We start from the raw sequence: 15,420 nt of genomic DNA, 5'->3' as shown, positions 1-15,420 counted from the left end.
CTGAAGCTATGCCCTCTTGTCCTAGACTCCCCCACCATCCTTAACACATCCACTGTCCAGGCCTTTCAACATTTAAAAGGCTTCAATGAAATCCACCACCCCTCCCCACCCCCAGCCTTCTGAGTTCCAGTGAGTACAGACCCAGAGCCATCAAACGTTCCTCATATGAAAACCCTTTCATTCCCAAAATCATCCTTGTGAATCTCCTCTGAACCCTCTCCAATGCCACACATCTTGCCTTAGATGAGGAGCCCAGAACTATTCACAATACTCAACGTGAGGCCTCACCAGTGCCTTATAAATCCTCAGCATCACATCCCTGCTATTGTATTCAAGACCTCTTGAAATGAATGCTAACACTGCATTTGCCTTCCTCATTACCAACTCTACCTGCAAGTTAACTTTTCCGGTGTTCTGCACAAGAACTCCCAAGACCCTTTGCATCTCAGATTTTTGGATTTTCTCACTCTTTACAAAATAGTCTGAACATTTATTTTTACTACCAAAGTGTTTGACCATACATTTTCCAAAGTTATATTTCATTTACCATTCTCTAGCCCATTCTCCTAATCTGTCTAAGTCCTTCTGCAACCTACTTGTTTCCTCAACACCACCTGTCCCTCCACGAATCTTTGTATCATCAGCAAACTTGGCAACAAAGCCATCTATTCCATCATCTAAATCACTGGATATACAGCATGAAAAGAAGCGGTCCAAACACCATCCCCTGTGTAACACCAATAGCCACTGGCAGCCAACCAGACAAGGATCCTTTTATTCCCACGCACTGCCTCCTACCAATAAGCCAAAGCTCTAACCATGCCAGAAACTTTCCTGTATTACCATGGGTATTTAATATAATGGGCCTTGAATATTCCTTGCTTATAGTTCTTTGGGCTTGTTTCTGTCCCATTGCTTCTCTTCTTTCCTTCGAATCAAAACCCAATCCACCTACCAGTTTCAAACCACTTTTCCCTCAGTTAGCTTGAACCATGAAGCTAAATATCTTAATGCTTAATTGTTCTGACTCCACAGTCAAGGCCTGATCCTCTCTCAGCATAAAGTAGCGATCTCTGGCAACCCATGGAGTAAATAGTGCAACATTAATTCAGTAACACCCGAGACTTTGAGTTTACTAAATACTGAAGGCTGCAATAGCATGCCCATGGCAATAGTACTGAACCGCTCCCTTTGTAGTACAAGGTCAAGTAATTTTGGAGACAAATGGGGTCATTGTTATAATATCTTGCTGCAGTTACATAAGACTTTGGTCAAATGAGAGTCAGCATAATTGGTGAAACTTTCACCTTCATATCTAAGGAAGAATATACCTACCTTAGAGGGGTGCAACATAAATCACTAATTGATTCCTCTCGCGAAAGAATTATCCTTCAGGAGTACGTAAAATGAGAATATGCTTTCTGGAATTTAATAGAATGAAATGATAAATGCTCAACTGAGCTGCTTTGCCCTAGATGGTATCAATCCACTGGAGAGCTATTGGAGATATATGGAACCCATCCAGGCATGTGGGGGCATTTCATCTAACTCCACAGGTGTATGCTTGTTGAGGTTGTCTGAGTCTATATGTTGCCGTAGACTCATTATATTAGGGCCCGGACTACTTTATTGGCTGAGGAGATTCACATGGAATTGTATAGCATGAGTAAACATCCATACTTCTGACCTTGGGAAGGTCAATGATGGTTGAGCTATGAGGGACACCAGCAGTTATGTTCTGCGGCTAAGATAATTATTCAGTATCTACTGTATAACCATCTTCCTTGATTTGAGATACATTTCCAACAGTTGGAATGTTTCCATGATGCCCATTGAATTCAATCTATCCAAGGCTCCTTTCTGCTACCCTGAGCCCAAATCATGGCTTGCTGTCAAAGGCAGTTAGGGTATTAGATTCATAAAGCACAGAAATGCAACATTTGGCCTACCATGTCAAAACCTATTATTTTGCCTGTCTATGCTTCCATGTCATGCCTATTTAAGAATCTGTTTGAATAGCTCTTCAGCATAATATTTTATATGATTCAAACATCACCTCTGAAAGCATGTTCCAAAATTCACTCATTGTGTGAAATAACTAATCCTTCAGATTCCTGGCAAAACTTCATCTTCTCATCTTTAACTTATGCCCTCTTATTCTTGATATTTAAAACATGAGATATCTACTTGATCTGTGCCTCTCCTACCCTTTTATATTTCTGGAGAGAGTTGTGGCCAAAGCTCAAAACATCACAGAAAACAATGTCCCTTCTAGGCATTCTGTCTAAAATTCTCACTGCCTCAGTGAAGCAGCTAATGTAATCCGTCCCAGCCTGGACATTGATCTATATGAACAGTAGGCCAGACAAGCTTTTCACTGTACCTTGGAACATGTTTCAATAATAAACCAATTCCACTTCCAGTTCTTCAGGTCACTCCTCAGTCACTTTTGTCTCAGGAAAATAAGCCTAGTCATTCCAATTTCTTCCTATAACTCTAATTTATCTAAATCGAGCAACATGCTGGTAAATCTCCTCTGCACCCATTCATCCATCTGGCCCCACACAGTTTCTTGTGTCTGCGTTGTTGAAGACTGTTACATGCTAACATTTGATGGAAATCTGTGGACACATTAAAGACAGCCCTGGCGGAAGTCTACATGCATTTAGGGCTACAATGCTCTACTCATTAAATCATTTTAGTGAATTCAGTAATATACTGTACTGTAAGTGTTTTGGATGCTTTGTATTTCAGCAGCATGGTGTGTTTACCTGACAGGCACCAGTCTCTGGCATTGTTCATGAAGTTTTCAGTCACTACAGGAGTATAGCTGCTGATGTGTAAAATATCAAAGGAGGTCATTGCCGAGTCAAGAACTGGAGACACCTTCAGCATTTGCCAATGATTCAGTGAAACTGCAACCAAAATATAGTCATAATAAAAATAGCAATAATGATAACAACAGCAAACGTCAACATAGTGATGTGGAAACATATAGTCACTTCACTCACAATGTCTTAAGTGATCTGAGTGAGAATAGTATTGAGTGTGTGTTCCCTTGTCCTCATTAATTCTTAAATTCTGAAATGCAATACCTCTACTTCCTCTGGAGGCTAAAGAAATTTGGCACATCACTGTCGACCCTCGACAATTTTCTGGATGAGATAGGGTATGCATATTCCAATTCCAAGAATGTTGTGACAAAAAGGTGAAATGAAAGATAGAGTGCAGGGGAAAAGAAAGGGAGATGAATAAAAAGAGAAGTTTTTAAAGAAATATATCTTCCTGGCTAAAATACCCATAGCTTGCATTACTGTACACAATAAAATTAACATTTCTAGCTATGTCAGCCATGGTTCAGTAGTAATCAAAATTGAACCTGAGCCTGATGGCTGTGGGTATGTGTTTTGCTCTGAAAAATTGAGCATGAAGATCTAGACTGGAACTCCAGTGAGAGTGCTGTGTTCCTAGAAGCTCTTTTGGTTAAAATGTTAAAATCAAACTCCATCTGGTCTCTCAGACTGATATAAAAATCATTTGAAAACATCTCAGAGAAGTCAAATTACAGTCCACCCCCTGACCCATATTGATGCTTCGATCAACATTACATTATCTAAGCATATCGGGCTCCCATTGCTGCTTATGGGAGCCCAATATGCTTAAATTTGCTTGCTTCCTTCATTGCAATTAGTCTACAAGATAGCTTCACTGACTGCACATTGTGACCTCCTGAGAGGGATGGGAAGATTGCTATTGAAATGCAAGTCTTTCTATTTAGTTAACTCAACTGGTAAACCACTCAGACAGGAAGGCTGTCCGATGGCAATTGTTACCTCTGGCAACTAAAGGCCAAATGTGTTGATGCAGGAAAGGCTAGGATTGTATGCTCCAATAATTCATCTGAGGGGTTTCAGCAATACTTTGGGTAAGGTGGTAAAACCTACAGTGCTTCCCATGCCAGGAAGCTGAGACCATCTGAAATAGTCAACATTTCGTAAAATAATGGCATACAATTGGCAACAATAAGATATGGCTGTAGTCATCCACCAGAGCTTTATTACATAGCTGCAATGCTACAGACTGATGATTTGGGAGATTATGAAACAGTCATAAAAGATGGAAACAAGCCATTCTTCCCACCACATCTTTGCTGACCAGTGTATTAATCCCTCACACAGAACTTGGCCTGTAGTCTTCTAAACCTAAGTGATTCAAGTGCTCATCTAAACACTTCATAAATGCTGTCATTGATTCTGCTTCCATCACTCTTTCAATCAGTGTATCAGGGCTCATCAACACTTCTGGGTAGAAAAGGTTCCCCTCCCCGATCCCTCTAAATCCCTCATCCCTTCCTCTACTTGTATCTACCTCCGGTAGAAAGAAGTTTCCACAGTCTATCCCATCTGTATCCTTCATAATTTTAAATTCCTCAATTACCTTCACTCCAGGGGAAATGACCCTCCATGCTTTCCTCATAACTGAAATGCTCAATCCCAGGTAAGATCCTGGTGAATCTCCCCCACATCACCTCCAGCAATGTGACACTTCCTATACTGTGGTGATCAGAACTGTACACAGTATTCCAGCTGAAGTCCAACTAACGTTTCATAAAGTCAGAGTAAAACCTCCCTGATCTTGTATTCACTGCTCAAAGTAATGAATGGTAGTAACTCAGAGGAAGCCACCCTGTTGTTTCACCTTTTCCTTATTAAATAGACACTACCAGATGGTCATCAGTACCATTTTGGTGGAGTCTGTGGTGGGAGTGAACCACCAGTTTCAGGGTTGTATCAGGAGATAGCTGGGGCTCACTTGTAGCACTTTTACTTCTAAATTAAAAATTAAGAGTCCAAGCAATTATTAATTTCAGAGACAGACGTATAATAAATACCAAGGCAGTATGCATTGCTGCTCTGCCAAAGGTCTCACTTTTCCTTGTGGAAGTTAAATTAAGGCTTTTTTAAAAACCACCATCTCACGTGGTCCTAAATAATCATAATGGTATTCTCTGAAAAGTGAAATGATTCTGCTGTGCTGCTGGTGAATAATCGCCTCTTTGTTCACATCACTGAAACACATAATGATCTCCTTACCATCTGCAAATTGGAGTCATTCCAATAAACGCACCTTAAAAGATATTTTATTAGTTCTAAACTGCTTTGGAAATTCTAAGAAATTTAAATTAATTTCTTCTCCTTTATACATTATTCAATATTGTAGATGTCAGACCAGAAGAATTACCTTTAACTTAACTTTGGGATTGACTTTGGGATCTTAGCTCATATACAGTATTTAAAATTCAGAGAACTATTTAACAACCCAAATAAACAAAAGAAATTAATGGTGACCATTCAGATCAGAGCAGCAAATGCTAGACTTCATTCTTGTGGTTTTGCTATGTACCTCATGGCATTAAGGTGGAACCTTTACAAGGAAGCGGTGGTTTTCTTTTGTGAAGGTAGATAATGTACGCATTGTCTGTGGTATATCAGGTTGTTACAGTGGGTAGGAACTATTGTTTTATGTGGTTTCCCTAAGAAGGGTGGAGCTATAATCAAAATGAAGGCTGGCAAAGTCTATAGAGTATAACTGGGAGGCTTCTGACTTTCTTTCAGAATATGTTTCATTTCCCTTATGCACTTCGTTTCATAAAATGAATGTATTCAAACAATTATCTGATGGCATAAATTCGTTGCTACATTCATTGCGCTCGTGCTTAGAAGGTGCATGTGAAATTTCTTGTAACAATTCTCTCACGATGCTGCTGCAAATAGAATTCCAGAATTTTGGCTTAATGATAATGACAAACAACAGCGTCCCTTAAAGTTGGAATGTTCTGTAATTCAAAGTGAAATCTACATCTGGATGCTGAGAAGTTGCTTAACCAGTGTGGTTGGTCATTGGTATCAACCATAAATAGAAAACAAACACCTTGATTAAGGTCTCCCACCTGAAGTAACTGTCAAATCATACTTACTTGTAATGATTCTGTCTGTCTAATTTGGAGTGCAGACTCCTTTATAAATACTTTTTGTTCACCCTTAAGTTATGGAGCTTGTAATGGGAGCAGCTAACAGGAACCAGAAGTTCACTATAGATTATCATCCCACAGTGAGCAAAGCATTGCCCAGAAAAAGAAATCGTACAGCAGCACCATGAACCGCATTGTCTAAATAACGGGATTAGACCAGATTGTGCATCATGTATAACATTTCTTTCTCGCTGACTTTAATTCTCTTTATCCCTCAAATCTTTACATCAGTTGTGTAGTTGAGCAAGGAAAGTTGGCAAGTATAACATTTTTTGAGTGTACCTTTTTGAGGAAGTGGTGGAAGGCTAACTTCAGGGCACATGTTGAGCACAGGATTCCATTGACTTACTGCAAATAAAAAATTAGAGGCAAATTAATGCATTGTTCATAACCCAAGAGACTGATCTTTACAACGCTGGTTTTATTCCCCTCCCCACCATGAAGTCACCAGCTATTTTGGAGTTGCTATATGCAATGCTCACCCATGCAATTATTTGGCTTGCATGGCTTCAACAGTGAGTGCCAACAGATAACACTTCTGTAGTTGTAGAAGCTTAATTACTACCATTTTGGATTCTCAACCAAATTCCTCTTGGATGCATTTTCTAACAGAGCAATAGACAAAAAATGGAACTCTGGCTGATTTTACTCTTGTATCTTTTTACCTTTTACTCAAATTCTCACTAAGCTGAAGTTGAACATACAGTTCAAACTTCACCTTTCCTGATCAATGTGGAATAGTTCCATTGCGCAGGATTCCTTCAGCAGTCTTTTTCACCATAATTCAGGAAAAAGACAGTTTTCCAAGTGTAGGACACATTGCCAAACTTGTGGCACATTTAACAGTAGACAGCTGAGTTGAAGGTGCATTCTAATATTGTAGTTTAATTCAGAGTTCTATCAAAAGTGGTTCATTCCTTTGACCAAATTTTGGACCTCTGTTATGGTACCAATGGAAACACAATTGGACATTCTGAAGTTTTCCAGATCTATAAATAGTTAACATTGTCCCTTTCAAAGTGGTGATGTAAGAGCTGTCAAGAACAGATGGAGTAGCCAATAAATACAGAGTATCTCTGCTTCAGAGTGAATGCAAAACGCTACCAGATGCTCCTGGCATATCAGTCAAGATGAGCATTAAAAGATACGAAAGGATGGAATTTCCTGTGTTTGCCACCAGCAGAGCGCTATTATGGATGTAAAATATATCATCAAAATTAGAGTAAAAATCAGACAAGCTTTCTTTGCTGTGTGGCAGCTATTAATCCTTGTAGTGAATACAATATCCCCAAGTTACAAAACACATTAGAATTTCTTAAATTTACTTTGGTTTGAATAAATTATAAAGCTTAGAATTAGGAATAATGTCAATGTGTTGGAGTTTTCACACATCTTTGAACCATTCATAGAAAATTAATCTGGGTTGGGATTTGCACTGTAATTTCTACTTCCTTAAATTCAATCTCTAAACACTAAAGGACAAAATGAAAATACAGTGGGTTCCTGCTAATTGGGCCATCAATTATTCAGGGCAGCAATTTGTTTGGGACAACTCTTATAGAGCAAAGACGAATCAAGAAACTAGCCAGGATTTACCTTGTTTATTTGGGACAGTGTGCAGCTTTACTAAGACTGGAGACTGTTGCCAAACAGTTTCTAACTAACATTGCACTTCTGTGGATGTTGGACACTACTCCATGCTTAGAGTGAACAGTTTTTAAATAATGTCAATTGTAGGCGTTTTTATTCAAAAAGCAGTTATCTTTTTCACTGATAGTTGGCAAGAAATAAGCATAAAGACAATTCTGAACAGTTTTGCTCACTGGGATTTCAAGTATTCAGGCTTGGAGTTGCCAGAAATGGCCGGGAGAAAAAATGAAACTATTTCATTAGCTCAGCAAGATAGAAGATATGAAGAATTTGAAGGTATCGACAATCATCAAAGAAAAAGAAGATTTGGAGGATGCAGTTGCCAAAAACATAGCATGAAGGCAGTGATTTTGCTCATTTACAATTACTCAAAAGAACACAGTAGCCAACAGTAAATGAATTCCTCCATCGGGAACTATTAGGAACTAATACCCTGTAGTATTGGTAGTATTCTAATTTGTACTGTGTTTCATTCAAGTATATAATTTGTTACTCATTTAAATGGTAGTTTGCATTTTTAATATCTTTATATCTATTTCCGTGAAATTTTGACTAATTGGGGCAGCAGCTTAATTGGGCCAAAATGTTCTAGTCCCAATGTGTCCTAATTAACCTGAATCCACTGTATATAGGCTTCCAGAAAGGTTTGTTTTCGTAAAGGGTGTATCTAATAGTAGTTGATAGGCTGAACATTTTAATTTTGTACTTAAAGGGGGAAAAAGGTGCAGTTATTTCCACTAACTTGTGCTCATGCACATGCCAATTAGATTGCAGAAAGTGTACATGTATGTGATGAATATAAGTTACCATACAGATTTGTTTTATGATCTCATTTTAAATGTCACTCCTTGAAGCTAAATTGTATATGCTGAAAGAGAAAAAGCACTCTCATTATTATACCAACATAGAGGTTTGAAAGGGAATTGTGGCTGATTTGATACATATGGATTTTCAAATGGTGATTAGCAAGGTTTAGACATTTAGACTTGTTATCAACATTGAAGGGTATGGAATAAATGGATAAAAATTGGCTAAGTAATATGAAGTACAAAGTAAAAGTAATAGATTGTCTTTTGGATGGGTAGTGGGGACAGAGGAGTTCCCCTGAGTTCAGTACTAGAACAAATGTTTCTCTTAATATGTATTAATGAGATAACTTTGAGTGTTCTGGGAACAATGTGCAGATAGATGATAAAACTTTGAAGCACTGTGAACTGTGAAGAGAATAGTAATAGCCAGGTGGCTAGAATGGGAAAATACAAAACAGATGAATATAATGCTTAGAAATCTGAAGCTTTACAGTTTGGGATGAAGCTCACGGAGAGACAATAAAAATTAGAGGGCACAATTTTGAATGAATACAGGAACTGAATGGTCTGAAATTATACAGGATATGCAATTTTCTTTGAAGGCTGCAGGGCAGGTTAAAAAATGATTAAAAAACATCATGGAATCCTGGTTTTCATAAGGAGCACTGAGCGAGGAAGCTATGATAAAACTATTAAACACATATTTGTACAGAATTAGAATATTTGAATCCCACCCTTGGTGTCCCTCTGCAACCTCTCCAAAGCATTTGCATCTTCTAGGAGATTAGTTAAAGTATTTCCAGCATTTAGGGACTTTATTTATAAGGATGGGTTGAGTATCTCCTAATAGGGGTGTTTAAAATGATAGATTACACAGAGAAATAAAGAGGGAAATTTCCCATTGACTGGGGGTGGGCTGTCAAAAACCAGGAAACATAGGATGAAAGTGATTGGCAAATTGACAAAAACTAATAAAAGGACTTTTTTTATTGCAACCAGTGGCTAGTTCTGGAATTCATTGCCAGGCATTGCCAAGGAAACAAATTTGATTGTAGCACTTAAAAGGGAGTTGGATAAGTATCTGAAAGGATTGCAGAGCAATGGGAGAGGGGTCACATAACTTGCTTCTGTACTGTAATCATTCTGCGATTTGGCTATTTCATGTATTTTAAATTTTTTGGAGTGATGTGATTTTTAGCCCAGACTTGAGGGGTGAATGGCCTTCAATGCTGAAACCACTCTGCAATATGGTGGCTTAATTTTAATTATTTTTGGTGGCATGTTTGGATTGAGTATCATAATCAAGAAGGAGGATGTTAGGACAAGAGGATGGAACTCTTGCTCACGTTTGGGAACCCAATGTCAGCTCCAGGTACGTTCAAGTTCCACAAACAGATCAAAAATTAAAATGCAGTGAGGATTGCCAAATAATATATTGGTCTCCCATCTGTGGGACATGAAATTGTAGTAAGATGAATGTAAATCCTTTTACTTACCAGGCTTTTGGTACCATCCAAATGGATAGATTAGAGGGTCCACGCCAGCTGATTCACATTCCAGGATATTCCAGCTCTGTACTTCCTCACTGCAGTATTGCACTCCAAAACTATTCAGTGTAAGGCAAGTAATCTCTGAATCTATCACAAGATTTTAATGAGAAAATAAATATCGATAAAGTCCTCCTCATTCACTTTTGCCAATTATAGAGGCAATAATCACATTCATTATTTCCATTCATTATTATCTAAGTACTGAATACTTGTTACAGAGAGCCAAAACAAGCAATGCCCATTAGTCAGCTGACAACCAATCCCAGGCTGAATTTCACTAATTGATCATTTTTTCCAATCAACGTTTTAAATGTTCTTTGGTTAAACCATTTAAATAGTCTTGCTATGGGAAATACAGTTGAGTTTAGAGTTTGAGATTTGGTAGTTGTGTGGTTTTTACTGAATAGAGGAATATTTTGATTTTCCAGCTTTGTCCTTTCTCCTAGCTTCAGGCTCATCAGTAGTTGTAGGTGAGCAAACACAACAGTGCTATTACCATGAAGGTAATCATTCCTACAGTAACACAGACATACAAAGCTTTCCATCTACAAATTATCCACCATAATTATGCAAGTACCTGCACACACAAACACACGCGCACACACAGACATTTCTTGCAGGTATTGCTAGCAATACTCAAGAACATTGAGTAAACATTTAGCACACATTGCTAAAGTCAGTCAGTCAACAAGTCCTGGGATTTTCCAGATTTTCTTGATGAATAATATCTGTACATACTTGCTTTACAGGGAGTGGAACAAAATTCACTGGAAAGATTCCTGGCATGGCAGAATTTAAGTTGAGTAGATTTGTATTCACTGGAGTAGAGAAGCATGAGAGGGCCTCTAATTGATACCAGCAGATATCTATTGATTAGATGTGGGAAGTATATTTCTCCAGCTGGAGTATCTAAAATGAGGGGTCATGGTATCAGATTACAGCACAAGGGATTTGATCCTGCTCTCAGGGGATGGGAGGGGATAAGTTTAAGGGAGATGTGTGGGAAAATATTTGTTGATACCTGGAATGGGCTACCAGGGATAGTGGTGGAGACAAGTATGATGGAGGTGTGTAAGAAACTTTTAGATAGACACATGAATATGCACGATATGGAGTGATATGGATCTCGTGCAGGCCGAAGATGTGTAATTTAATTTTGCACCATGCTCAATACAAAATTCATTAGCTGAAAAGCCTTTTCCTGCACTGTCCTATTCTGTATTCTATGTTGTAACAGTTCATGTAGTGCAGTGAGGCAAAATGGATTAAATAGCTTAACAGGAGTTTAACCTGTGAGGTGACTGATGAGAGTGCATATTTAAAAGCATAAATTTAAGGATTTGTGATTCATCTAATCTGTTTTAGGATTACTGTGTTGGAAGGCAAGATGGAACACTTGACTTCATCTGCTTTGGGAGTTAAATGTCTGCAGAAATTTGAACACTCCTAACAAACAGGTCTAATTCAAATTAAAACAACTGAAACAAAGTTCTTTCTGCTCTTGAATAGCAACATACCATTGCTCAGCCCTAAGTGTCTAATAATTACTTGTGTTTTTGATATCTATGGGTCAATTTCTGATGATATATTGCTTATCAATTTCTAGTACCAGTCAATGAATTTGGTCAGGTGACAGATCTCTCAGTGGGAGAGCATTTCAGAGACAGTGATCATAACTCCCTGACTCTTAGCAACGTCCTGGACAAGGATCGGACAGTTAGCATGGAAAGAAGTTAATTGGAGGAAGGCTGATTATGATGTTATTAGACAGAAACTTGGAAGTGCAAATTAGAAACAAATGCTCTTAGGGAAATATACAACAGAAGTGTGGAGGCTGTTTAGGAAGCACTTGCATGGGGTTCTGGTTAAGTTTATCCCATTGAGGCAGGGAAAGGCTGATATAGGTAAGTCACAGATAGAATGGACAGCCAGCACCTTATTCTCAGTGTAACACTGGCCAATATGAGAGCTTTGGCTTCTTCTAATCTTTATGCCACAACAGTTTTCCAAGTCTGGTGTTTTCTGCCATATTTTAAATAACCACTACCCAAGTGTCTATGATCAGGTGAAGCGGGGGGGGGGGGGGGGGGTAGGAATTTATATTTTAGCTATTCACTTCATTTACCCAACCTCTTCTGCCCCTTTATCATTTATTCATTGGCTTCTTCCCTTCTCTCCACAAAATGTGCCACACTGTTCTGATTCATTCAGCATTAACTAATACCTGATGCCTGCTGTCCTTTCAGAAATCCAAAGCCCTTGCAGCAAGAATCTTCATCACATAACCGTTCACATTCAAAAAACCTTGTTAAAAGAAGCAAAAAATTATTGAACAATATTTATCAAACTTTTTGCTCAGAGGTTCAAAACCCAAGCCAATTGTTTACACCCAGAAGATGGGAGGGACAAGCACGCAGCCTGGAGAACCTCACAGGGAGTTCTTAGATTTCATTACAGCTCCATGACTATTGTTTGAAAAAAATACAGACATGCAGTAAATGGATAGTTTTATCTTATGGAGTCAGCTTCAGTTGTTAACTGCATCTGATATATCACTGTTTCCTAAATTATAGTTTATTCATTTTTCTTTTGCAGAAGATTAATAAACAGTGGTTAAAGTTACTCTAAGTCTGAACCTTGGTCACTATTCCACAGCTGTGCTTGGAGGCTTGAGATAGAAAGTTTGATGAGCCCCATCAATGAGAGGGGTATTGATATATATTGTGAATTCTTCTAAGTTGCTCTTGACAACTGAAGATCACCGTCTGTTTCACTCACTGAATCATGGGGATCAAAAAAATTCCCGATGCATACAATGTAAGAATGATTAGTCATGTATACAATTCCGTAAAATCAATGTGATCCAACAATCTTAAAGGAACATCTATACACAACACTAGTATAAATATACAATAAAGTGGAACACAATTGACCCATAGCCTATACTATTTTATGACGTAGGGATTGATCAAAGATCTTGCAAAGTTCCTGGACTGTTACCAGAGCCTTAACATTGACCAAATGAACAGGGAGGATAATGGAAGGAAGAGTTTCCTGCACTCGTGTACTGCTGTGGTTGGTTCTATATATGACTTAAAGGAAATAATGACTAATTTAGCAGATGAAAATAATTGGTGGAGTTGTAGGCATTGAAGAAGGGTGTCTAATGGCACAACGGGTAGATCAGTTAAAAGGTTGAGCAGAGTGATAACAGATGGAATTCTATTCATGTCAAGAATGAGTTAATGCACTTTGGGTGGTCAAAATCTGGTTGGGTATATGAGTACATGTCAGGAACAAAGATGGCACAATTGGCAGCAACAAGGTGGGGCAAAAGGGCCTCTTTATATGTTCTATTTTTCCTTGAACAAAATCAAACCAAATACTAACTCAAGAAGCGTGGCTTTAATCGAGACTGAACCCAACTACAGTACTGCACTAAGCTCTTAAGATTGGACTGCAGCTGGGTTTGCTTGCCTTTTATGGTAATGTCACACAGATTTAGCAAATTGATACCAGTACTTAAAAAATTTAACATGAAGACAGATTGTGAAAATGGCCTGTGCATAAAAATAACCTGATTGAGAAATATAATATTAGAAAGTTACTTTCTTTGGTGGAAAAACCTTATAAAACTTTAACATTAGAGCTTGCTTTCTGCAGTGAAATCAGGGGCAAGTTTTGTACAGAAAGGGTCTTAGAATTTGAAAGTTTGCTTCTCAAAATACTTTTGCTACCAAAACAATTGGAGCATTCATGACTAGGACAGGTAGGCTGTTATAAGGTAATGTCATGAAGCTGTATAAACTAAGGCAGGTGAATGAAGTTATCGGTAATCAGAAATGGTGGAGAAATCTCAAGGAAATAAGGAAACAAAGTGTGAACCCAAAGAGTGCTAGCACTTCAATATAAAAGTGACTCAGAGGCTGAATACTTACCCAGCTTGGACTCCTTGTCTCATATTCAACCATTTTCTTACTGAAAACCCCTGCAGCTGTCGAAATGGCAAGCGGGTGTAGAAGTTTTTCACTGTGCCTTTTAACATATCTATAGGATAGAAAGGGTTATTCAAATCCACTGCTGATTGTTAATCTGTAGCATGGTGTGAAGTAAAGCACTTCCCTGAAGAGCTTAGGGACCCTTTTGCCATCTCACATTATGAAAATTATGACTATTGCAAGTTATTAAACCATATCACTGTGTCTTCTCAAAGTGCCAATTATTTCATTCCAGTCAGTGTCTAGGTAATAGTGCTAGAAAATACAGGCCAAGACAGAAGATCAAGTGCATTAAAATCTTCTAAGTTAATCAAAGAAAACTAGCTTTTGTTCACATTATAGAACAAATTTTTTTTGCATCTGCTTCAAGTATAATTGATCACTTAGCTAAAACTCTGCCAGCAGTGGATCACTGGCCTTAACATCATGTCAAATTCTACTTCAGACACCATTTTAGATTGTGATATATTATCCAGACTGGTGATACAGAAGAAGTGCTTCACAGTTGGAGGCACACTCTTTTGGATACGATGTGAAGCAAAACATCTGTTTGTATTCTCAGCCACAAACTCAAAGAAAACTTAGAACCCTTTCTGTGGCTAGCTGATGTCCGAACTTAAACAACACTACACACAGATGTGTTGTTTTCTCGTTGCTATTCACGTAGCCTTATTAGGCACAGGCCTACATTTCTGACTGTACTTCGGGGGAAAACACAAATTTTTAAAATCTGCAGTACAAGATCTCCTTTCTGAGACTAGTGTATATTATCTTTCATGGATGTACGCGCATGGAAAAGTTGTCATTGCCAATCTCTACGTTCCATGAGAAGGTACTGTCTGGTTTCTTTGTGGGTGCAAGATTTCCAGAATGCACTGAGGCACAGCAGAGAGCAATCCCACGGAGGAAGTTTTTACTTTACATCCAGCTCACACATTACAGATACATTGAGCTTCTGAGCTGTGGCCATAACCTGAATGCCTGTGAAAGTTTCATTATTGGGAAGCTGGAATACTATGTGACATCACATGTGACATCAGTTCATACCAGAGGGTCAGGAAAAGCAATACGTCCCATTCCTTAGGAGTCATTACATGAGGAAAAATTACGAGTTGCCTGAAATTGCAAGACTGGAGTCATATGCAGTAATACCAGGAAACAAAAGAAAACTTCCTTCCTAACAGAAATTATAAAATATATTTTTATTTACTTAGAGATATTGCATGGGACAGGTCCTTCTGACCCAATAAACCACACCGCCTAGCAACCCACCCATTTAACATCAGCCTAATCACAGGAAAATTGACATTGACCAATTAACCTGTAAACCAGTTTATCTATGGAATGTGAGAAGAAACCAGAGCAGCTGGAGGAAATCCACA

At 38.4% G+C, this 15,420-nt stretch overlaps 1 protein-coding gene across 1 annotated transcript in view; it reads right to left on the bottom strand.

Moving 5' to 3' along the window:
- Window positions 1-15,420, bottom strand: part of tg (thyroglobulin) — a 350,909-nt gene that overhangs the window by 188,669 nt on the left and 146,820 nt on the right. Inside the window, exons 33-37 of the mRNA XM_059987817.1 lie at window positions 13,979-14,087; window positions 12,265-12,344; window positions 9,987-10,127; window positions 6,314-6,379; window positions 2,772-2,915 (exon numbers count right to left, since the gene is read on the bottom strand). Coding sequence (XP_059843800.1) covers window positions 2,772-2,915; window positions 6,314-6,379; window positions 9,987-10,127; window positions 12,265-12,344; window positions 13,979-14,087 — 540 coding nt within the window. The remainder of the gene's footprint in view (window positions 1-2,771; window positions 2,916-6,313; window positions 6,380-9,986; window positions 10,128-12,264; window positions 12,345-13,978; window positions 14,088-15,420) is intronic.

Source organism: Hypanus sabinus, chromosome 1, assembly GCF_030144855.1.
Source record: "Hypanus sabinus isolate sHypSab1 chromosome 1, sHypSab1.hap1, whole genome shotgun sequence".
Lineage (NCBI taxonomy): Eukaryota > Metazoa > Chordata > Chondrichthyes > Myliobatiformes > Dasyatidae > Hypanus > Hypanus sabinus.
This window is presented reverse-complemented; position numbering and strand designations above follow the sequence as displayed.